Raw genomic sequence first — 25,501 nt, forward strand, 5'->3', positions numbered from 1 at the left:
TGTTAAGTTATCCTGAAGGGCGGTTTATAAATCGAATGTTGTTGTTGTTATTATTATAAGTTAACAAAGACATAACATTAGCAAGAATCCAATACGGAGTTGAAGAAATGCTGAAACAGAACATAAGCAATTCTAGGGCTGACATAAGAGCACATATTTAAAGCAACAGAGAGTACATAAGGCGAAGTCTGTGGGTGAAGTCTAAGATCCCTAACTCAATAGTGGAGCAACTGAGACCCCTCTCTACAATACAAAAGCCTTTTTGAATCCAGTTTTGCATCATTTGCAGAAAGCTAGGCTGTTCTACAGGGCAGGAGCCACCATAGAGAATATAAGGCAGTCTCATATGTTCACAGCTAGGAAATAACCCCTGTGAAATGCCCCTTTCCCTATGGACATACATAGGTAAAGAACTCCTCTTTCCCCTGCTTTTGGGCTTAATATTACGTTATACAGACCTTGTGTCATGTCTGGGTTTGCTGTGAAGACCAACACACCTCAAACTAGGGAGAAAGAGTTCTGTGCTTGAAAGGCTGTGTGGGAATGTAGGCATGCAAAAGTAAGTGGCAACCAGGGCCGATTCCAGACGACTAACCTGAAGGCGCTGCATGCCGCCATGTTCCGGATCGCGACAGGGAAAACGCGAAATATCGCGTTTTCTCGCACGAGTTTGGCGCAATGTCGCACCAAACTCGTGCGATTCCCCGTCGCGATCCGGAACATGGCGGCATGCAGCGCCTTCAGGTTAGTCGTCTGGAATCGGCCCAGCTTAGCCACTTCTTATGCATTCACTGTGTATTTTGCCAGTGTAAATGTAGATTTTTAAAGCCCAAAAAGCCTCTACCATGATAGCTCACATTCTCTCTGTTAAACAACACCTCTTCAGCTATTTAGGATGGGAGTATGGAAACTGCCGCTCATGGTCTGGGTAAAGCTCCAGCGAAAGATAAGGAGAGTTTTCAGGAAGAGGCGTCACTCGCTTGCTCCTCTAGGAATTCTCCTTTTTCGATACCATCCGTGTGTAGCTAATCTTTCCAAGCTGTGCTTGCTCCAGGACAGTGAATGTGTGAGTTTGTGTGTGTGTTTCCATTCTGAAAGGAAAGGAAGGGAGGGAGAAAGATGAGATTGTGATGTATTTTTGCGTTTCTTTTTTAAAACGGCACATCTATTAATAGCAGCACTCAGGCGCTCCAGCCCAATTCTTTCATTGGCCCATTTTGTACTCCGGGATGCAAGTCGGGCTCGAGCTGGGTTCAAATTCTCCTTCTGCCCTGAAGCTCACTGAATGAGCTCTGGCTAGTCACTGCCTCTTGTCTCCTTGTCTACAGAACTTCCCCTACAGGGTTGTTGTCAGGATTAAAGCAAGGGGGAAGCATAAGGTCCACCCTGAGCTTAGCGGAGGAAGGCAATAAATAAATAAATAAATGAACAAACAAATCTGCCTTTGGAACAGTGGGGCAAAATCTCCGGGCCTGTTCTTGTGCCGGTTGGTTATGGAACTGCAATGCTGTGGTTTATTGAGAAATACGTTTTTGCTAGTGAGCAATGGAGAAACTTCTTCACTGTCTATTATATTGCTCGCTATATAAGGGGTAAAGGTAAAGGTAGTCCCTTGTGCAAGCACCGAGTCATTACTGACCCACGGGGGAATGTCACATCACGACGTTTTCTTGGCAGAGTTTTTGTTACGGGGTGGTTTGCCATTGCCTTCCCCAGTCATCTACACTTTACCCCCAGGAAACTGGGTACTCATTTTACCGACCTTGGAAGGATGGAAGGCTGAGTCAACCTTCAGCCGGTGACTTGAACCCAGCTTCCACCAGGATCGAACTCAGGTCGTGAGCAGAGCTTGGGCTGCAGTACTGCAGCTTACCACTCTGCACTACGGGGCTCCTGCCCGCTGTATAATGCACCCAGAATTAAATTTCGGGCCGGAATTTTACCTGCCACAGCTGCATACCCAGAAACGGAGAAAATTGTGTTCCTGTTAGCAGACAGCGACAGTTGTGCATCCTACAGAGTTTCACATTTTGCATTAGCAGCCCGGAAGACCCGACCCAAGGCTTCCTTGAATGCGGTATTTGTATGACTGGTGTGATTCCTTGAGCAGTTTATTTTAATTTTTCTAGCTATGATACTGGATGTACAGTTTTTAGATGACGCATGTCTTTGTTTTTTGTTTTTAATTTTGTGACGGCCTGTGGCTAATAATGACAATAAATCTATCGCATCACTTCGCTAGTGAACAGGGCAGAGAATGTTTCTTCTTGATTTCAGGCTGGGAAGCCACACGTGAGCACTTTCCCATTTTGGGGAAATGGGCTATATATACTGGCTCTCACTTTTTCCCACTGTAGAAAAACAGTACAGGCCTTCCTTACAATTTGCGCTTCTTACAGTGCAATCCTAAACAGAGTTATTCCAGTCTAAGCCCATTGAAATCAATGGGCTTAGACGGGAGCAACTCTGTTTAGGATTGTACTGTTAGTCTTGGCAACTTTTCCCATTGCACATCTTGGAAGTCTTACTGCACGTGTGTGTGACTTGTGACCCTCCCCTCCACTGTCAAACACTGCACCAGGCTGTGTATGACGGCCACTGTATAAACCACCTCTGTCCTCAGTGCAAAAATTTATACACGCACATAATTAATAAATCATCTTGGCCTTGATATAGCACTTAAGAGTGTTCATGATAATTTCTTGTGGGATCCTTGCAACAACCCTGTAAGGTAGGTCAGAATTCTTATCCCCCTGTTGCAGATGGAACTGTGAGAGAATGGCTTGCTTATGGACTCCTAGTGAGCTCATGGCAGAGGTGAGATTCGAACCAGGAGCTTTCTGAGCTCATTCTCCTAGCCCCTGCCCTACACCAGCTCTGTAGCTAACAGTTCTCTCTCTCTCTCTCTCTCTCTCTCTCTCTCTCTCTCTCTCTCTTTTTCTTCTCCAGTTGCGGAATGCCAGGATCAAATTTGAACATGATGGAGAGAAAAGGTACAACCCTGGAATTTTGATAATGGTTGCTGCTAGACTTTGTTAAATCCTAAAAAAGCATACTCCATTCTTTCATTGTTTAATTGTAATTTATGTGAAGGTTTGCCTCAGAAAAAACAATCGATGGGCCCCTAGTCCCTGCAGGGCCCCTAGGCTTCGGCCTAGTCAGCCTTAGGAATAATATGGCCCTGATCTAGGCTTCGGCCTAGTCAGCCTTAGGAATAATATGGCCCTGATCTAGGCTTCGGCCTAGTCGGCCTTAGGAATAATATGGCCCTGACCTAGGCTTCGGCCTAGTCAGCCTTAGGAATAATATGGCCCTGACCTAGGCTTCGGCCTAATCAGCCCTATTAATAATATGGCCCTGACCTAGGCTTCGGCCTAGTCAGCCTTAGGAATAATCTGGGTGTGACCTAGGCTTCGGCCTAATCAGCCTTATTAATAATATCGCCCTGACCTAGGCTTCGGCCTAATCAGCCTTATTAATAATATGGCCCTGACCTAGGCTTTGACTTAGTCAGCCTTATTAATAATACGGCCCTGACCTAGACTTTGGCCTTAGGGTTGCCAGCCTCCAGGTGGTGGCTGGAGATCTCCTGGAATTACAACTGGTCTCCAGGCCACAGAGATCAGTTCACCTGGAGAAAATGGCTACTTTGGGGGGTGGACTCTATGGAATTATGCCATGCCAAGGTCTTTTCCCTCCCCAAACCCCACTTTCTCCAGGTTTCTCCAGGTTTTACCCCCCAGATCTCCAGGAATTTCCCAACTTGGGAGCTGGCAACCCTATTCGGCCTAGTCACCCTTAGGAATAATACCGCCATGGCAGCAAGTACTGAACAGGCCTGGCTAAGGCCGCAGGCTAAGGCCTGTGGTTGGCACGAAAAGGTGTCCTGCCTGGTTTCTATTTTCCTGCACTTGAGTGGCTTTCCCTACTTCAGCGGAGGAGAGTTTAAAATAACGCCTTGAATGTGTGTTATTTCAGGATCATCCAGTTCCAGAGACCGGTCAAATTCAAAGAAGTCCTGCAGAAAGTCATGGATGCTTTCGGACAGATGATGGATTTGCACTATGCCAACAACGAGGTACTTTGTCCCAAGGAGCTGCCTGATACAGAATCAGATCTTTGGTCTTGTCTGCTCAAACTGCCAGGAGATCTCAGGGGTCTCATGGCAGATCACCTGGAGATGCTGGGGACTGAACCTGGGACCACCTGCTTGCCAACCCGATGCTCTACCACTGAGCCACATAGCTCCTCCCTCCCACTTTATTTACTTGCTCACTTAAGACGTTCCTCTCTCTGTATGCCAGGGTGGTGTAGTGGATAGCATATTGGACGGCTCAGGTTCCAATCTCCACTCGGCTATAAAACTCATTCTGTCCATAAAATGCAAACTGCAGGCTCAGTTTGCCTTGGAGCCCTGTGGGGAAGAAAGAGGTGGTTTCACCTTTCAACATCCACTTTGTTTTGCCATTCGAAACCAGGACCCCTACTTTCTTATTCGTGTTTTGAAAGGGAGAAAGTTGTGTTTAAAAGGATGCTGCTTTTGTCCTTTAGAAGGCTGATAACAAAGCAAGAAACCTGGTTCTGAGTAGTGAAATCGGATGGAGGTTGAAGGGTTAACCCTCACTCAATCCTTTTCATGCACAGTCCTAAGGCAAATTGAAGCTGCAGGGATGGAATGAGACACGTGAGCTTCTGCTTCATCTGTTTGAGTTCTTACGAGGTGGCTGTAGGCCAGCCACTCTCTCTTTCATCCTAACTTACCTCCGAGAATTTTTTTCAAGGACTAAATAGTTAGGGAGAACTATGTACACTGCCAAAAGTTTTAGGGTGGCCAGGCTGAGTCTGAAAACCAGTGGAAGATTTATCTTGTAGGGAGGGGCTTGCCAGCAATGTTGTTATGTCACCAGGGACACTCTAGAATTTGGGCAAAACTCTATGGTTTAACAATAGAGTTTTATACTGAAATGCTAGATTGTCTCCAGTGACACTCTGACATCACTTCCGGGCACATGGGAAGTGGTATCAGGATACCGCCTGTCACTCTCCCAGTTTCCCTTCTGCAGTGATGGGAAGGGCCCACTGGTATTGGGGAATTCTCTGCCACCAGTAGGATTTTGGTAAACCTAATAAGTTCTCTGGAGGAAGGGTGGGATAATAGATAACCCTGATGCAGCTTACAGCAATAAACTAAAAATATTATCCAAAACGTACGTGAAAAGGATATATAGACCACAGATTCTGGGTCCTCAGACCTAAAAAGCACCATTCTTTTTGAGGTCTGTGCTGGCTAATCAAATCCTAAACAGGTGCGTTCTGCAGTCTTTCTTTAACAAAAAAGGGTCAGCAACATTACAGAGAAGGATCATGAACCAGGAGTAGCATGCATGCTTTGTATGCCGAATGTCCCAGATCCAATTTCTGGCATCTCCCTTTAGAAGTCTGATTCACTAGTGGAAGGGCTGGAAAAGAGATCTGTTTGAGAATTTTGGGAACTGTTGCTGTCTGGATTTAGGTAATAGTGGAATCAATGGTCTGACTTGGTTTGAAGCACCTTCGTACGTTCATATTCTATATATTTATCAATTGTGTGAAGAAATTATCTGCACCCCGGAATTTTCATCAAAGTTTGCTCTAAATGGGTCTGTACTATACCAATGCTCACAGGCAACTAATGGGGTCTTGTTTGTTAGTTGGTTAGCTAATAGGACTAGAAAGATATCTGAAGAAGTGAGCTGTGAATCATGAAAGCTCATATCCTACAACAAATTTTGTTAGACTTATAGGTACTACTGGATTCTTGCTCTTTTCTAGGGCTAGAAAGGAAAAGCTTGGGGAGATGAGTGGACTCCCAACAGACAAGCTTAAACAGCTTTCTTTAGAAGTGCACGGCCAAGTTACAAGTGACGAATGACACAGGTTGGACACTTGTCAGCTTCCCTCAAGTTTTGATGGGAAATGTAGGCATCCTGGTCTTGCAGCTTGGCTCTCCGACTGCTGTCCAATGGACTTTTCAACTGTCAGTTGTCCAACATTCCGCCAAGCTGCCTACATTTCCCATCAAAACTTGAGGGAAGCTGACAAGTGTCGAACCTGTGTCAGGCGTCACTTGTAGTTTGGCCCTGGAACAGTAACAAAACTGACACTTCGGCCGATTCCAGATGGCCCTCCGCATCGCAAAACGTCGCGCGTCGTCGCGCAGAAAACACGAAATATCGTTTTGCGATGCGGAGGGCCGTCTGGAATCGGCCTTCAACTCCAGGGCCCCGGAAGACAAATGGTCCAGAATGGAAACCAGAGAAACAGCAGATTCACCATTAGGAAGCAGGAAAGGGATAGAAAAACTCAGGGCCACAAGAAAAGGGGGACTTTCCTCCGTCCTTCTTAGCCAGTTGCTCTTGTTATGGAGCTCTTTCAGTCCTGAACTCCTTTTATAATAGCAGTGATGATAACTATGTGCCACTAAACAGGTGAATGATGCTCCATCTAGGAAACAGGTACAAACCATTTCTGATCGCTTGCAACTCCAAGAAAAGAGACCTATTTTTATCTTAATGTCTAAGGGCCAAACTAGATGGGCCACCGGAACACAGCACCATTTTAGAGCCTGGTTTTTTAAAAAGGTTTTTTAAATCACTGTGGAAACCCAATCCTGCCAGGGACTGTTTTCAGGAGCTGGGGGAAGGCAGCTGAGATTGATCCCACAATCACCAGAATGTATCTTCTAGTCCCTGCAGCAGCTAGAGAGAAAGAGAGTCCATGGGAGAGGCGGACCCAGAGCTGAGCCTTTCAATGGCAAAGCGGCACAGAGCGCTCAGACTTTAGCCTTTAGCAGGAGATATTCTTTGAGGCTAGGAGATGGCTAGGAGATGGCAGTAAAAAGGGGAGCAGGGAAAGAGGGGGAGATGGGCTGGAAAGGATGCCCGGGAAGGCTGAGAAGCTTTCTCTCCCCCCAGTGGCTGAAACGGAGCTTGCAAGAGCCATTATGCTACAAATCGTATTAAACATTTTACAACTTATTGCAGAATTTCTGCAGGGATTGGTCGTTAGTGGATGGAAGGTGTGTTGGTGGTGCGACATTCACTAGCCAATAGATGTCTGCGACAACCAGCCATTCCTCACTTTGAACAATACTGTGCTAACAGGCTCCAGAACTGTAGGACTTTTGCTTTTGTTCATGTGCTGGGGCTTTTTACGGAGCTCACACTGCAACAGAACAAAAAATACGTTTCTTTGGAAGGCAGCCGTTGCGCTACCAAGCCATCTCCGCCGCTCTTAAAATGTCACATCTGTCTTTACTCTCTTTAGTTCAAAGCTTCAGAACCTTTGGCTTAGTTGAGGGACTAGCAAACTGATGAATCAGCAGTTGGCAAAAAAAATGTCCTCTTTTCCCCACAATGAGCACCCTGGCTTATTTGCTTCACAATTCAGTTTACTGGCAGCAGGAAAACTTTGCTCTGTTTCCTGAGCCTGCAACCTGCCAACTCGTTCTCTGGTTTACGTGTGTCTATATTTAGGCTGGTGTCTGGTAGAGAACGTCCATGTACACAGCAGCCGGATTGGCAGATGGAGCCTAAGCCGGTTTGCCAGATTCAGGCAGTCAGCAAAAGCCAAAGGAAGCTGTGCACAGAGGGCAACGGCGATCCAGGGCCTTGGGCATGGGAGCGCATGGAACATGGCAGGCCTGGAGGAGAGAACGCAGAAACCTGCAGGGCATTTTTATCCCAAGCAGCAAAGATTTTTGAATGAGGGTGGTTGACGGGGGACTGACAGGAGAGGCAGCCGTGGAATTGCCGCCAAGAGATCAGACCCAGATTCCGAGACAGAACCGGTGAAAACATCCTTGTGCTAAGAGTATCCCTGTGTGTTTCTGTGTGTGTGTGTGTGCTGGGGGGGGAGAAATGCATGCAGCATAACTAAGGAAGGTGACTTGGGCTTGTGAGAATATATCTATGTGAATTATGGACTCCTGAAAGCAACAATAAGCCTTCACCGTAATGGAAAAAAGCCTCCTATGGCTCAGCCCATGCAGTCTGGCCCCATAGCAGAAAACAGCAACCACCCCCCCCCCAGTCAAGATGCCCATGAGCACATAATTCCAAATGACTCAAGGAAGTGAGCCAAGTTGCAAGCACTGCAAGTGAAAACAGGTTAGGATACCTCCTCAGTTGGAGCTGAGAGGGTGTGGGGGGCATTTCTCCCAGCATTTCTGAGAGAGCCAGCCTGGCACTGTGATAATAATTTTCTAACTTAGCATTTATGTGATATTAAAGTATCCAAACGTTTGTCACGCATTATCTCAGTAAACCTTATAGATGCTCTCTCTTATTACCCCTATATTGTAGTGGCAAAGAGGGGAGGTCTTGTATAATTCATTAAATCTGTGGCTGAGGCAAGAGTCAACCTAGGAATGTATTGTCGAAGGCTTTCACGGCCGGAGAACGATGGTTGTTGTGGGTTTTCCAGGCTGTATTGCCGTGGTCTTGGCATTGTAGTTCCTGACGTTTCGCCAGCAGCTGTGGCTGGCATCTTCAGAGGTGTAGCACCAAAAGACAGAAGTCTCTCAGTGTCACTGAGGTGCTACACCTCTGAAGATGCCAGTCACAGCTGCTGGCGAAACGTCAGGAACTACAATGCCAAGGTCACGGCGATACAGCCCAGAAAATCCACAACAACCGTCAACCTAGGAATGTTGAGATTGACAGCTCAGGGTCTTCTTAACCACGATTTTATTTTTATTTATTTTATTGATGTATAACATTTATAGTCTGCCTTTCTCACTGAGACTCAAGGTGGATTATACAGCGTGAGATTAGTACAGTCAGCATCAAGGACATTTCAGTAAACAATGCCATAGGGTAGATAAACACAAGTTTAGAAAGTCATAGGATTAGCAGGAATCCAATACAGAGCTGAAGAAATGCTGAGCATAACCAACGGGTTGAAATTAAATCAAAAGAGTTTTTGGCAAAACATTAGGAAGAACTTCCTGACAGTTAGATTGGTCCCTCAGTGGAAGAGGCCTCCTCGGGAGGTGGTGGGCTCTCCTTCTTTGGAGGTCTTTAAGCAGAGGCTAGATGGCCATCTGACAGCAGTGCTGATTCTGTGAACCTAAGCAAAACAAAAAGGAGGCACCTTCACCCACAGAAAATATACCAATAGGTAGAATCAGGGATTTTTTTCTGGGAAAAGAGGTGGTGGAACTCAGTGGGTTGTCAGCACAGGGGGCAACTCTTGGTGGGAGGTGGTGGCCCTGGTACCACATGCACGCGTGCAAAGTGCGCGCATGCTCCCAGGACCAATGATGTCACATTGGGTCAGCTGGAACAAGGGGGGAGTTTTTAAAAGTTTAAATCGCCTTTGAAAATGGTCACATGGCCGATGGCCCCACCCCCTGATCTCCAGACAGAGGGGAGTTTAGGGGGCGAGGCCACCAGCCATGTGACCATTTTCAAGAGGTTCCAGAACTCCGTTCCACCGCGTTCCAGCTGGAAAAAAGCCCTGGGTAGAATGCTACACGTGAAGGAAACAAAATAAATTGAATACACAATGAAAAAATAATTCAACTATTATAATATACTTGCTTAGACACAGTGAAAAAATATGAACGAATGCAAAACGTCAGTAGTATTCCACAATAAAACAAACGTTGCACAACTCAAGCCGCTGAAATAATCCTACAAAGGATAAAGTCCATATGGTCAAAATGATTCATGATAGTAAAGTACACATGCAGAGAACGTCCCACAGGTAAATCTCTTCTCCATCAAGTAACCAACAAGCTCACCACATTACAACTGTGGACTTGTAACCACCCCAGAAGAAGTCTTTGGACAAAACAACAGGTTCTTTTGCCGGCCCTGATTGTGGGGCAGAAGGGTTGTGTCCTTAGAGGCATCCCACCACCTGTAAAAGAATTAACAGGACAGAAGGATATTACCTATCAACGTACGGAATTGATGGTTACTTACCTTGGAGACTTGCCTGTGGGACGTTCTCCACATGTGGACTTCACTATTGTGAATCATTTTGACCATAAGGACTTTATACTTTGTAGGATTACAGTGGCTTGAGTTGTGCAACGTTGCTTCATTGTGGAATACTATTGACATTTTGCATTCATATTTTTTCACTGTGTCTAAGCAAGTATATTATAATAGTTGAATTATCTTTTTGTTGTGTATTATTCAATTTATTTTGTTCCCTTCATGTGTAGCATTCTTCCTATTTGTATAGATTCTGTGAACCTAGGCAGATCATGAGAGGGAGGGCAGGAAGGATTACATCAGTGCTTCTCGTGGCCCCTTCTTACATGCCCAGGGTAATGCCGATTGCAACTTTTGGGTCAGGAAGCAATTTTCCCCAGGCCAGTTAGGCTAGGGATCCTGACAGCATTTTGCCATCCTCTGGGCATGGAGCAAGGATCACTGGGTGTGTGTGGGGGGGAAGGGGAGGTAGGTGTGAATTTCCTGCATTATGCAGAGGGTTGGGCTAGATGACCCTGGAGATCCCAACCCTATGATTCTATAACTCTATGATTCTATAAGCAGTTCTAGGGCTGACATTAGACAACATGAAGCACAGGTAGCTTATAGGAGCACATATTTAAAACAACAGATACCATGTAAAGCAACATAGCGGGTGAAGTCTATGGTCCCGAACTCATTCGCAAAGCATCTGAGACCCCCCCCCCCCTCCCTACAATACAAAAGCCTTTTTGAATAGTTTGGTTTTGCATCGTTTACAGAGAGCTAAGAGCGCTGTTTCCCTAATAAGACAAAACTATTGATTTTGGATGTGAGAAACACAGCTTGAAAATCCCAACTTGGTTAAGAAGCTGACTGGGTGGCTTTGGAGAAGTCACCCCTACTGTGGCCTGGTTGTCGCAAGCCAGCCCTTGGGGTGACAATTCTGTTTCAGAGCTGTATCACTTAAGACTACAGATGGAGGGAGGGGACAGATAACCACACATTGTTCTGTACAAAAAGGTTCCTGCACGGTGGGGGGGGGGGGGAGGAGGCGAGGCTTAGGGACCGAGCATAGTTTGCTCTTGTGTGAAAGGGAAGGGAAAGACCCGTCCTACAAGGAACCCACTTCCAATGTTCTTCATTGGAAGGAGGCAGGCCAGTAACTCTTAGAGTTGCAACGGGCAGCCTCTTATTCTGTGGGTTAATTGAATCCATTTTCATGGCAAACTAATGTGCCATTTAAGAATTGCTGCCCTGAGATGCAGTTTTTTAAAGTAAGCAGTCCTCAGCGTCTGCTGGTTGTTGCATTTGAAATCCTTTATCCACAAGTCCCCCCCCCCTCCACCCCAGACCCACACTACTAGGCAGCCCCTCTTGTTAAGATCCGGTTCCCCCATTTTTTTTTTAAATTCTCGCTGTGCAGGTCTTCCCTGTGGCCGACTCAGCCATTCTTTGTGCCTTTTCTTTTGTTGGATGTTTGGATAACTTTTCTTCAATTCTTGGGGAGGAGATGTTTGGTTTCTGTTTTCCACCAGCCATCTCCGATCGTATTACGTTGCCCCGGGTTCGATGCCCGCCGTTCCCAAGCCCCTTTGGGCTCTGCCGCTTCCTCTGTTTGCTCTTGTTTGTAGCTCAGTTGCATCCTCGGTGTTTGTTCAACCTTTTTTTCCAGCTCCTGATTCCTCTCAAATCGCAGGAAGACTTGGACCGAGCCGTGGAACATTTGGACCTCAGCCCTTCTCTCAAGAGCCTGAGAGTGTTTGTGAAGACTCCAAAGAAAACAAATGTGAGCGGCGGACTTCTCCTTTTTCTCTCTCTTCATTTGTGTACAAAGCAAAACGCAGTGTTGTTGTCTCCGGGAGTGGAAACGCTGCGATGTTTTATCTCTTTTTTTTTGCACTGCTGTTGGAAAGGCCATTGCATCCCATTAATGTATTAGTAAGCGATGGGAAGCCTTCGAGCAAATACTGGCCTGTGGAGGACTTGGAGACTTAGAGCCAAGCTACAAGTGATGCCTTACACAGGTTGGACACTTGTCAGCTTCCCTCAAGTTTTGATGGTGAAATGTAGGCGTCCTGATTTTACAGCTTGGCTCTCCATTACAGCTGCAAGACCAGGATGCCTACATTTCCCATCAAAACTTGAGGGAAGCCGACTAGTGTCCAACCTGTGTAAGACGTCACTTGTAGTTTGGCTCAGAGACACCAGAATTCCTTTCTTGGCTTAAACCAATGTCTGCCTAGTCCAGTAGTCGACTTTCAACAGCGATGGCTGCATATCACAGAAAGCACAAGAGCAGGGCATATTGTTCCCATATAAGATACTCCAAGATACACTGCCAGTGAACATGGAGGTTCCATTTAGCCATTGTGGCCATTAGCCATTGATATCCCCCCCGCTTCGTGAATCTGTCTATTCTTTTAAATAAACATACTTAAGCTAGTGAACATCACTACATGTTGTGGTGATGGATCCCATAAATTCATTATGAAGGTGGGAAGACTTTCCTTTTTATACTGTCGAATGCTTTCACAGCCAAAGAATGTGAGTTGTTGTAGATTTTCCGGGCTGTATAGCCGTGGTCTTGGCATTGTGGTTCCTGACAGTTTGCCAGCAGCTGTGACTGGCATCTTCAGAGGTGTAGCACCGAAAGACAGAGATCTCTCAGTGCCAGTGTGTGGAGAAGATCTTAGCAGGTCATTTATATCTACTCAGGAAGGTGGGTTTGGGCTGAGTCATCCTGTAAGAGTTTCCCAGGGCATGGAATGCTAATGGGGGGAAGCTTCTCTGTATCCTGAGGAGGTTCTTTTGCATATGGATTGGTGGTTGATATGCTAATCTTATCTGCAGGGCTATTGTAAGATGTAGAGTATTTTGTTAGTCTGGTGTTTTTCAGGACTGGAAACCATGCCCTATGACCACGGCCATACAGGCCAGAAAATCTACAACAACTAATCTTCCTTTTTGTCTGTCCTGAGACTACCCCAAATGAAGTTCACTGAGTGGCCCCAAACTTCTAGTGTAGCGATTTGAGGGCGGAAGACTGTATTTACTCCTTCAACACAGTCCTTTGGCCTCTAGTTGCTTGCACCGGAAACTCTTTTTGCTGTCCCTGCCTTCTTCTTCCTTGACTATCTCACTATTACTTTAAAAGGCCCATCCAAGGTAAACAACCATTTTTTATAAGAACGTAGGCTTGTTGGTTGCTGGCCGGTGGCAGGTGATCTCCCGGGGGTTTGCCCCGTTGCCCACCGATCACTTGTGGGAGGTGGCAAGACCCCAGAGATTTCCCACCTCTGGCAGGAAACCAAAGAAAGCGTGCACTAGGCATGCTCCTGGTGGGGGCGCAATGACATCACTTCCTGAAGTGATGTCATTGTACTGGCATGCTTCCCTGGAGCCAGTTTTGGCCCCAAACAAGCCAGAATTAGCCCCACACAAAGCACGAGAGCATGTCCATGGCCAGCGTGATTATGTCACTTCCTGGAAGTGATGTCATCACACAAACGCTGGAAGTGCATGCACGCTTTGTGCGCATGCAAAAGCAAGCATGTTCAAGTCACGAGGTAAGTGCTAGGTTCCCCGCCTTCCGCCGGGAGGGTATAGGGACGTGGCAACCCTATAAGAACAGTGGGATGTGGCTGTTGCACAAAGCATGCTTGTCTTTTCCTAGGAAGCTTCCTGTTAAGGCGTGCAAAGAAACAACAGTGTCTTAGGGCCAAGCAGGACGAGATGTTGGCTGTTTTGTGATCAGACCTCCCAGCATTTTTTAAAAATTGAATATTAAAAACACCAGGAGTTTCAGTTGTTGAGCTCTCTGCCTCTCTTCTCATTTGGCCTTGCATGACTGATTGTCACTGAGACTGAGGGCTGAATGACATCATGGGGAATTTATTTAGTTATTAAATTATATTACGCTCTGCCTTTTCCTCGAGGCTCAAGGCAGCCCAGTATTGCACATGAATGCCATAAAACTCCATAGTAGAGTCCAGTAGCACCTTTAAGACTAACCAACTTTATTGTAGCATAAGCTTTCGAAAACTACAGCTCTCTTTGTCAGATGCATCTGAAGAGAGCTGTGGTTCTTGAAAGCTTATGCTCCAATAAAGTTGGTTAGTCTGAAAGGTGCTACTGGACTCTTTACTATTTTGCAACTAGAGACTAACACAGCTAGCTCCTCTCCCCCAAAACTCCATAAAACCCCATTAAACCCTCTTCTCAAGTACGGAACTCCCAGCAGTTTTTGAAACTTCATCAGACACACGGGAGCTGGATCTGCATCAAGGGAAAAGGGGCTTTTAAACTCACTCCCCTATGGGCCCCTCTCCCAGTAAAAATCAGCCCTGATGGGACCCCTCTGTGCCCTGCTGCGAAAACGGACTTTTTCCTCTGTTGCCTGCCTCGGAAGGTATGGAGTATTTGAAGCCTCTGTCTGCTTTTGTGCCATTTCTTGCCTCTGCAGCCCAACGTCAACAAACAGCATGAGATGAGAATATCCAAGTCGATGGGCGACATCATGGGGTCCCTGTACAAAGATGCAGAGAGGACTCGGAAGCACTCGACAGGTCAGTGGCAGCAGAAGTCTGCGCTGGGTGGCAATTCCCATTCATTCCATGGGCTTCCCGTCCCAACGGCAGCCGTCGTCTCCTCTCTGAATGCAGAGGGTGTGCTTGGGGTTACTTTACCTAATAGAAACTTTATCCAGACGCCTGTTCTCCGGGCCTTTACTGATACTGCCTCTGCAACATACTGGTACCCTGAACCAGTACCCGTAGGTTTGCCCCAGCGGTTACCCAGAGCAGTTTTAAGTCAGGAAAACAATGCAGGGGAGGGGATGGCTGAACACCTCCCTTCACCATGTGCAGCGGTCCCAATCAGAATTGGGTTGGGGCCCTCATGCAGCTAGAGGCATTGGTAAAGGGGCTGTAGACTATACTACTGCGTACTGACTGTTGCTGTAAGTACTGTTTCATACGGCATGTTTAATTGTTTGGTTTCAGCACTGCTTCAGCTCTGTATCAGATTTCTGCTTGTTTTCAAATTTATGCACGTTTGCATTTGCCTACCCTATTGGCATTGGAATTTGTGCCACCTGGTTGTTACTTTTGGGTTGTCCCGGTCACCAGGATTACGGTGTTTTTATTGTCTGTCTTCTTGTGAGACCGCTTTCAGTTTTGTTATGTTTTAGTTTTTCAATGTACAATATTCATTGTAGATTTTCATGCTGGAAACTGCTTCAGGCTCCATTTTGAGGGAGAGGTGGTATAAAAATCTGAAAAATAAAAACATAAATATTGCATGGTTTATTGGATGTCTCAGCTGTTGATTGCATTGACTTGCATTGTGTAATCCACCTTGAGTTGCAGTGAGAAAGGCAGACTATAAATAACAAATAAATAAATAAATACTGCATCAAAATAATAATAATAACAACAACATTTGATTTATATACTGCCCTTCAGGACAACTTAATGCCCACTCAAAGCGGGTTACAAAGTATGCCATTATTATCCCCACAACATACACCCTGTGAGGTGGGTGGGGCTGAGAGAGCTCTGAGAGAGCTGTGAGTAGCCCAGGGTCACCCAGCTGGCTTCACGCGGAGGAGTGGGGAATCAAACCTGGCTCTCCAGATTAGAGTCCTGCCGCTCTTAACCACTACTCCAAACTGGCTCTCTATCATGCTGGGAGCTCTGTTCACGGAACTCTACTCTCTAGTCTAGTTTGGCCCTTGGAGAGCTCAGCCTGAATCTGTTCGGTCATCTCGATGGGCTCGCTGTCAGCGACTCAGAGCCTGAGAATTCACTTTGGATTTATTTATGCTCAGACAGAAAAGGAGAAGAGAGCCAAACAGCTTCAGCACCTGTAATTGGCAAGCAGTGTGACGACTCTGAATTGTCCAGCTCTTGCCATCGCTTGCCCAACAGAGAAACATTTTTGAAAAGGCATGTTTCAGCCGCTGACCCTCTTGCTTAAGCAACTAACATCAGCCACCTATAGTTGACAGAACACACTCTTCAAGTCCATTCCCCATGCGAGCCACAACACAAAAATACGCTAAAGATGTGGGGCGGGGGGGATCTTGAACATATTTATTTATTTATTTGTGTTATTTTTAGTCCACCTTTCTCTCTGCAACTCAAGGTGGATTAGACAGTGTGAGATTAGTACAGTCAGTATCAAGGACATGCCCATAAACAATGCCATAGGGTGAATAAACCCAAGTTTACAAAGACAGCATTAGCAAGAATCCAATACAGAGTTGAAGAAATGCTGAAACAGAACATAAGCAATAGACAATATAGAACTACCCAGTCAGATCATACTTGAAGCACAGGTAGCACAAAGGAGCACATATTTAAAGCAACAGATACATAGTGGTGAGGTGTATGGTTCCTAACTTGTTAGCGAAGCATCTGAGACCCCCTCCCTACAATACAGCCCTCCTATCTGAATAAAAAGCCTTTTTGAATCATTCGGTTTTGCGTCGTTTGCAGAAAGATAGGAAAGTGGGGGCTCTCCTGACCTCCTTAGGCAGGCTGTTCCACAGGGTAGGGGCAACCTGACAGAAAGCCCGCGTACAAGCTGCAGTTGACTTTGCCCATGTGCCAGGTGGCACCTGTAGGAGACCCTCTTCAGATAAGCGAAGCAAGTCTTGGGTAACAAATACGGAATTGCTTTAGTGTGGCTCCCTCTTTTTTATGTAGCTGCCAAATCTTTGCTGGGAGGGTAGGGCAGTGTTGTATAGTGGTCAAACTAGGATCTGGGAAACCCTAGTTTGACTCTCTGCTCTGTGATGGAAGCTTGCTGGGTGAACTTAAGCCAGTCAGACACTCTCAGCCTAACCTATCTCACAGCATTTTTGTGTGGATAAAATGGAGATGAGGAGGATAATGTTATGTCGCTTCCGGTCCCTGTTGGAGAAAAAGGCAGTATAAACGAAGTAAAATAAAATAAAAATAAATGTTGACCCAGCCCCCGACAGGGACCCTACGGGGTGTCAGTTAAAACAAAATTAAAAGTTTTTCTTCTTGGTGCTTCTGTCGAGCATTGGCCCAGCTCTCCGGAGGCTCGCTTCAGAAACAAAATGTGCTCGCCTGCTTGTCCTTGAACACAGTTGCAAAAGTGTGTTTTGGGCTGCTGACCCATTTTCCCCTACCAGCAAACCCAAATGGAATTTGGAGTTAATTTGAGCTTGTTCTTGGCAGAAACCGTAAGCCTCCTGTCCTCTTATAACGAGGGCAGCGCGCAGAACAAAGTCCATGAGTGTGCAGAAGCTTTTTAGGGTGGGTGGATGGGACAAAAATTATGCCAAGAAGTGCTCCTGTTAAGTATTGTGTGTGCATGCGGGGGGGAATATAGATGTGCCCAGCGGTTATGGAAATTGTCAGTGTTGGCTTAACCGCTGCTGTCTAATTGGGGCAATACCAGCTTCTAGCTGGCTGCTTCACAGACCGCCCGAAGCAATAGACCATCCCGTCGGCTCTGCCTTCGGGCACACTGACATGCTGGCTCAGGCAGCTAAGACATCGTCCCACGTTCAAGATGTGCAGCACCTGCAAAGTGCGGTCTGGTGAGGGCTCGGAGACTCACCTTCCCTATGTCAGCTTCCACTTCCTGCTTGCTTGTTGCCTTCTGCAGCTGTAAGAGTGGATAGCCCTGCATGGTTGTCAGCAAAGAAAGATACGTGAGCTTTCCACAGAGCCCACCCAGAGCCACTCACCTTTGCCCACCAAGCCGGATCTCTGAGGACTCAGGCCCGAGTGTGCTGTTTTTCCAAGAAGTCGCTTTTGGACGGGGTGGAAGCACTAAAAATAGGGGTGCACGGGACAGCGGGCGAGTGAAGCCAAGGGGGGAAAGCCAAGTTCGTTTGGCGAACAGCAGAGCCAAGCCAGGGCATTAAGGGATCTGGCTGTGTGTGTCCGACTCTGCACATGCTGCCTATGAAAATTCCTTAAAAATAACATAGTGGAAAGGAAGACGGAAGGGGTCCAAAGTGTGCCAGCAGGGAACGGCAGGCTGTTATGTTCGCCGGCTTCTTTGGGACATGCTGTACTTTCTTGTTAACCCGAAAGAGAGGCGAATCCTACCTTGCTCCTCTGCTTCCCCTCCACTTCGGGTTCTGTAAATAGCATTGTAGCCATTTATGATCCGCTCATCGCCATTTCGGGTGCTTCCCCCCACCCCCACTCCTATCCACCTGTTTTTCCTGCAGATTCTAGTCTGGGGCCATTGGTGGTATAGATTTTTCTCCTGCGTCACTGCTGGGACCTCAGCTTGCCTCTTGTGCTCTTCTCTTCAACAACTCCACTCTGTCTTTCAGGCTCCTTGCACACGGGCCGGAGTTCTCCACCTCCCGGTAGTGTTCCTGAAGAGCAGCAGCAGATAGCTCGCCAGGGCTCCTACACCAGCATTAACAGCGAAGGGGAGTTCATCCCGGAAACGATGGATCCAAACGTAAGTGGTGGAAAACCAAAGGCCACTTGAGCTGAACTTAGGGAGATAGCGGGTATCTTGCCTGGGAGAGGGGAGCGAATAGAAAATGCAACTGAGGACCAATGGAAGGGCCTGATGGACGCATCCAGCCAAAGGCCTCATGCTTTTTCTCTGGGATCCTTCCTATGTAGGCTCTCTCCAACTTCTTTCCATCCTGGTGACCCAAGACAAGTGTGTCTCTAAGGGTACTTGGAACTAATTCAAACATACTGTGCCAGCCTTCGTTAATAATAACATTCAATTTATATACCGCCCTTTAGGCCAACTTAACACCCACTCAGAGCGGTTTACAAAAGCGTGTTGTTATTATCCTCACGACAATCACCCTGTGAGGTGGGTGGGGCTGAGAGAGCTCCGAAAGAGCTGCGACTGACCCAAGGTCAACCTGCTGGCTTCAAGCAGAGGAGTGAGAAATCAGACCCAGTTCTCCACATTAGAGTCGTGCCACTCTTAACCACGACACCAAACTGGCTCCCTGTACCTGTGCCAGTTCAGCCTTGAGGTGGGCACTTCCATATTTGAATGTTTCCTGGTGTGGAAACTAACAAAAACAAAATCGCTCCATGCACACAAAAGGCTAGTGTGTCAGGAAAGAGTTTTAGATGTGCCTTTTGAGCTAGCTTTCCATGCGGAAGGATGCTCATTGTTGTTTTAAAGATGGGGGGAGCTCTCAGAGGTGTAGCTTCCTGTGCTGGCAGTCTGCAGTAGCATGTCTGGGAAGGACTGTATCGTGTGGTCATTCTGTCTCCCTGAATGGGCTTGTAGAGGCCAGTCTCCAAGGGCCGATCCGTCCCTAATTATTAGCCGGGGAGGCAGGAACGGCAGGAGCGCATTTGGTAAGCAGAAGTGTTCTTCTGACCTTGCCTGTCAATCCATTCTGATTGGCCTGGGGGGGTCAAGCGTGACTCAAGCGGAAAGGTTTTTCTGGCATGGAGCCAAGGAGCCACGGGATGGAGGTAACAGATGAAGTCGGCGAGTGGCTTGTTTTTCTGCAAAGTCACTAGCCGCTGCTATCGCTGGAGTGGAAAGCCCCGCTCAGCATTTCTACAAAGAGGTTGGGTTCTTCGATTTTCTTCTTTAAAAAAGTGAAGTCAGAAGTCACTCCGGGTGAGTTTTGGCAGGGGATTGAGAACACAGATGTGCGTTGCGCTTCTAGCTGCCAAAACGGGTTTTAATTATTTCTCATTTTTTTATGAGTCCCTTTTATTTGTTTTCTCTTTCTCTCCCTTTCAAAAGGTGCTGGAGTCATTTATCAGCCCAGATGACTCCCTCTCAGGAAGCTGCCAATCTTTGGACAGATCCATAGACAGGTATGCCAGAAACAGGACCTTATGGAATAAAATTTTAGAAGCCTGTTTATAACATGTCTTGCCTTGCGTTTTCTCCAAAAATTCTGGAATACCTGATTGTGTCTTCTTCCTTCCTCCACCTCTTCCCATTTTATCTTAATAACTACCGTGTGATGTATTGTCGAAGGCTTTCACGGCCGGAGAACGATGGTTGTTGTGGGTTTTCCGGGCTGTATTGCCGTGGTCTTGGCATTGTAGTTCCTGACGTTTCGCCAGCAGCTGTGGCTGGCATCTTCAGAGGTGTACACAACACAACAACCAACTACCGTGTGAGTTAGTTTAAGCCACAAGAGAATGATCAGCCCAAGATCACCTGGTGAACTTCAAGGCTGCGCAGGGCTTTTAAGTATTCCAATTTTTTTAATGCCACTTTTTTTTCAACCTGGGATCTAAGACGTCTGTCCTTCAGTCCGTTAAATGCTATATGAAAAGTCATAACCATTTAAAAATATCAGTATAACCATTTTAAAATATCAGAGAGCCAGTTTGGTGGAGTAGTTAAGAGCGAGGGACTCTAATCTGGAGAGCCGGGTTGGATTCCCCACTCCTCTGCTTGAAGCCAGCTGGGTGACCTTGGGCTGATCACAGCTCTCTCAGAGCGCTCTCAGCCCCATCCACCTCACAGGGTGTTTTGTTGTGGGGATAATAGTAACATACTTTGTAAACCGCTCTGAGTGGGCGTTAAGTTGTCCTGAAGGGTGGTATATAAATTGAGCATTATCATTATCATTATCATTATTATACAAACTTGACATCCTTTTTTAATTAGTAAAAGAGCCTTTACATATTGACACTCTTGTATTTCAGATCAACATTCATTGCAAGTGTTTTGCTTCCCTAGGCACTGTCCTGCTTACATTCCTTTTTCTAACCACACAGAAAACCATTTTTTCATGTGGTTTAACATTACTTATATCGAGTTACAACAAGCATGCATAATTCCCTCCCCTCTCTGTGATGAGATTACGCCTGGGGCTTTGATCATCCTCTCTGGTTACAGATTTGGTAACTTTAGTAGATATGGGTGGGCCTAGGAGGTAAATGGAATTAAGCCCATATTTTGATGAAAAGCCATCATACTGAAAAATTGTTTAAACTGAGGAGCCATTCGACAGCCAAATTATCACAGGGAGGGCAACAGCAGGAGAGAAAAAATATTATGCCCCTCAAACCTGGGCAAACAGGACAGGCAGGGTTTTTTTTCAGCCAGAACATGGTGGAACGGAGTTCTGGCACCTCTTGAAAATGGTCACATGGCTGGTGGCCCCGCCCCCTGATCTCCAGACAGAGGGGAGGGCAATCTAAACTCCCCTCTGTCTGGAGATCGGGGTGGGGGCATGGGGCTACCAGCCATGTGACCATTTTGAGTTCCACCACCTCTTTTCCCAGAAAAAAAGCCCTGAGGACAGGTGTTGCCTTGTGTCTAAATAGCAGGCAACATAAAAGGTTCCAAGCAAAGGCAGGAGGATCCCGTTAGAGATGGGTTTCCATAAACAGCAGAAATAAAAAAAGCCTTCTCCCTGGTTTGTAGAGAATTCTAATCTGGGTCTCCGCAGTCCACTACAACTCGTGGCCCTAAAATTCAAATTAAATCCAGTCATTTCTTATATGCATCTGGCAACTACAGAAGCCTCAAAATGACTGCTTAAGCAGCTATGGAGTTGGAATCTCTATACACAAGATGTCTGACACGTGAAGAACATGTGTTGGGAGATGCAATGTTTGCCATGAAGGATAGTTTAAAAAGACATAGCCAGAGGCAGGGCAAAGACTTTGCTATACACTGGAGCTGTGTGAAGGGGCTGAGTAATGCCAGAAGGGAAACTTCAGCCCATTAGAACCTCTCCAGGTCCAAGCCCATCTCTGGAAGGCAGCTCCAGCCCATTTCTATTCCTCACTGCCCTTGGTTGCCATCTCACATAGTTTTAGACTGGAGAGATGAAATTGACAGAGCCTTTGGGGAGGTGAACATGAAATTAACAAACCCTCTGAGGAGTGATCTCCACCTGCTATGTCTTTTTAAACTACGCTTCCCGGCTAACATTGCATCTCCCTACACTTGATGAACACGCACCGAGGCATCTCATGTAGAGTGAGTATAGTTGCTAAGATAAAATAAAAAATCTAGTGGCATCTTAAAGATGAAAAACATTTATTTCAATATGAACCCTTGTGAGTCTCATTTCCTCAGATATGCAGAACAGATATGTAGGCACCGATCTGAGGAAGCAAACCATGATTCACGAAAGGTGAATGTTATATCTAAAAGGTATCAGTGGATTTTGGTTTTATTTTGCATGGGCAGACTTAACACAGCTTCCCCTTTTCAATCTAGCCACTAAGAGTCGGGGCTGAGAGTTACCCAGTCCAAATTTCACTACAGTCATGAACTGACCAATGAGAGGGCTGAACTAGAACTGGAGAGACCTGAGTTCAGGCCCCTGCTCCCCATGAAACCCACAGAGTGACTTTTGGCCCTACCTTACAGGGTTATTGTGATGATAGAATGGGGAAGGCACAACCATATATGTCGTCCTGAGCTGCTTAGAAGAAGTGCAGCATAAAGAGATGCTTATTACTAGTAAATAAAATATTAAAAGTGCACATCCAGAGAGTCAATTCAGAGTCAAATGGAAATAATTAGAAAGCGAATGAAATCGCATAAGAAAGAGATTTAGGTTTTTTGCTCAGTACTGAAGTTGAGATGTGTTACAGATTTCTGAGCAGAATTGGTTTGTATTGTAAAAACTGGCTCATTGAATGTTTCCGACATTCACATTTCTTCTTAAATGCTAAGCTCAGTGGCCATATAAAAGTCTAGTCTCCTTCCCGAGCATGAATCTTATCATGCTCTTCTTAAGGGAACATAAATTTCATCAACATTAAAAAAACAGACACAAAAATAAATGCTAAAAACCTTGGAGGATAAAAAAAGTCTTCACATGGCAATGAACTGAAGTTAAAGTAGGTGCTTCTCAAATCTCTGCTGGGCTGGTCTTCCATACCGGCGCTGACAAGATGTTCTCTAATTAGACACTAAACCTCTAAAGGTAAACGTTGTGAATTTCCTGCATTGTGCAGGGGGTTGGACTAGATGACCCTGGAGGTCCCTTCCAACTCTATGATTCTGTGACTCAGGCAAAAGGACCCCAGGCCTCAGACTAGAGGGGCAAGGGGGGGTTGAGGACCCTGGTCCTTCTCTTGCTAGCTTCCCAGGAGTCCTGGCCCCGCCTCAGTGCTCTGGCGTGGCACTCCTCCTTCTTCCTTGACATTCTGGAGGCCCCTTTTATTCTCCCTCCACCAGGGCTTTTTTTCAGCTGGAATGCGGTGGAACGGAGTTCCGGAACCTCTTGAAAATGGTCACATGGCTGGTGGCCCCGCCCCCTGATCTCCAGAGGGGAGTTTAGATCTAAACTCCCCTCTGTCTGGAGATCAGGGGGCGGGGCCACCAGCCATGTGACCATTTTCGCCGAGGGCGATTTAAACTTTAAAAAACTCCCCCCTTGTTCCAGCTGACCCAAAGTGACGTCATTAGCCCTGGGAGCGTGCGTGCACTTTGCGCGCGCACATGTGGTACCAGGGGCACCACCTCCCGCCAAGAGTTGCCCCCTGTGCTGGCAAACCATTGACTTCCACCGCCTCTTTTCCCAGAAAAAAAGCCCTGCCCTCCACCATGTTAAAAGTTCCGGCCCCATCCTCTTGGCCCCACTTCCATGGCTCAGGCCACCACCTGGGCGAGGGGTTGCAGCATCACCTGGGCCAGGATGTAGCTCCACCCCTGCAGGCCTTTCCCTGGGCGTCCCCCTACAGAATTCCCGACCCAAGTCTCCTCCACTTGACTGCCCTTGCCTTGGTATCCGGACCCTTCTGCACCCCACTGAAGGCTTTCCTGAGAGTCTTCAGCTGCTGCTGAGCCGGGCAAAGGCTTGCAAAGCAGAAGCTGAACAGGCGCTGGCTGGTGACGTCATCAGCTGGCACAACTTCTCCCATAGCTGGGAAGAGCTGCCAGCCAGTCGGTCACTAACAGCCCTCGTCCCTAGCATCAAGAGGCTTTCCCGTCCACCATTGCCCCTGATGCTGCTGGGCAGTGAGTCAGAGGAAGCCAGGGCTGCTCCGTGGGGGGCTCCCGAGGGGGGGGGTCAGCTGCCCCGAGTCCGGATCAGGCCTCAGACAGAGCCAATGCTTCAAGCAACACCCATTTCAAAAATAGAGGGTTTTATCATTCTTCTATATGTTTATATTAAAAATACAGGCCGGGGGTCTGTCTGGGGAACTAAAGCAGCATTTCTCTGTCTTCCCGCAGCCCACCCTTTAACCAAACACCTGTTCCAAGAAGGACAAGCCAAGCCAAAGACAGCCTGGATTGCTTAGGTAATGTACACAATATTGTGGTTATAGGCAGGAGGAGAGACCCCAAAAGCCTCTCGGGAGACTTTCAGTGCTGGAGGCGTGAGTGCTGCCATTTCATCTCGTTTTGTGCCAGCGCGTCTGACGATGGGTGCCACCCTTGAAATGTCAACGAGATAGAGTTTGGGCAGTGCAGAAAATTGCGCAGCTGCCCTGTGCAGGGGCAGAGAATGGCCTGGGCTTACAAGGTGCCTCAACCGATTACAAAATCTTACATGGGAATTGCAAAGATTTTTCTTTGGCCGGAGCCTTTTTTGTGAGCATACATGTTCAGCGGGTGAAATCATGGAAAATTGCATCAGCGTTGTAAGGGAATGACCTCGGCTATTAAAAAATGAATACATGGCAGGGGGCCCAGAGGAAGAGAAGACATCTTTCAGACCGACGCAGGCCTCCTGGGCCGAGCTGTAGAAACTAAATTTTCAATACAGCCATGTGGATTCCATGAACTTTCGATACGTCTCCCTAAGCACAGTGCTCACATTGCCCTTTAAAAGTGATTTATTTATTAATCAGATTTATATTCCCGTCCTTCTACTTTGAAAATCTCTCCAAGTGGCTTACAAGAGAAACATTTTGCAATAACATCAGCTAAATCAAAATGACCAATAGTTAACACTAAATTAATAATCACAAAAGGCGTAAAGCCTTTTAATAACCACAAAAGGCGTAAATTCAACTTTACTCTGAAACAAAATATTTATTTGCTTGCTTTATACCTGGCCATTCTTGCTGAGCCTCAAGGCGGATTACAGAATTTATAAACAATGTAGCAGAAATAGTAAAAGATGTGTGTTTGTGTTATGTGTTATCAAGTCGCCTCCGATCTATGGCATCCTTATGAATAAAAGACCTCCAAAAGCAGAAAACATAAACAGTGCAATAAAGTTGGATTTCAAGAGTAGATTATGAGATTTAAAAATTGTTTATGGCGTATGTAATATGTTGCAAAAGATAGATGACAGAAATGAGAATCCAGTGCAGTAAGAACAAGATTTTATAGGCATGATGCTAATATATATATAAACAATTTTATCTTGCCAGATTTCGATATCCCATTTTGTGACAGATACGGGAAAGGAGGCACCTTCCCAAGACAGTATCACCTCTCCCAGAGTCGCAAGGACTATAGTGACGGTAAGACCATTTGAGAGCACGGATGTTAATTCAGGTAAAGGACGCCACGGAGCTTAATTTTAGGCAGGTAGCCCTGTTGGTCTGCAGTAGAACACCCGGTTTTGCATCCAGTGGCACCTTAGAGACCGACAAGATTTTCAGGGTGTA

The 25,501-nt window shown here is 46.5% G+C and overlaps 1 protein-coding gene across 3 annotated transcripts in view; it reads left to right on the plus strand.

Annotated features, from left to right (window-relative positions):
* LOC129337981 (mitogen-activated protein kinase kinase kinase 3-like) overlaps nt 1-25,501 on the plus strand; it is a 138,238-nt gene that overhangs the window by 103,163 nt on the left and 9,574 nt on the right. For all 3 annotated transcript variants that reach the window (XM_054992013.1, XM_054992015.1, XM_054992014.1), the window contains 8 exons: nt 2,950-2,993; nt 3,979-4,078; nt 11,638-11,751; nt 14,428-14,530; nt 18,289-18,422; nt 19,698-19,771; nt 24,114-24,181; nt 25,262-25,354. In XM_054992013.1, coding sequence (XP_054847988.1) covers nt 2,950-2,993; nt 3,979-4,078; nt 11,638-11,751; nt 14,428-14,530; nt 18,289-18,422; nt 19,698-19,771; nt 24,114-24,181; nt 25,262-25,354 — 730 coding nt within the window. The remainder of the gene's footprint in view (nt 1-2,949; nt 2,994-3,978; nt 4,079-11,637; nt 11,752-14,427; nt 14,531-18,288; nt 18,423-19,697; nt 19,772-24,113; nt 24,182-25,261; nt 25,355-25,501) is intronic.

The sequence above is a fragment of the Eublepharis macularius genome, chromosome 11, assembly GCF_028583425.1.
Source record: "Eublepharis macularius isolate TG4126 chromosome 11, MPM_Emac_v1.0, whole genome shotgun sequence".
NCBI classification, from domain to species: Eukaryota; Metazoa; Chordata; class Lepidosauria; order Squamata; family Eublepharidae; genus Eublepharis; species Eublepharis macularius.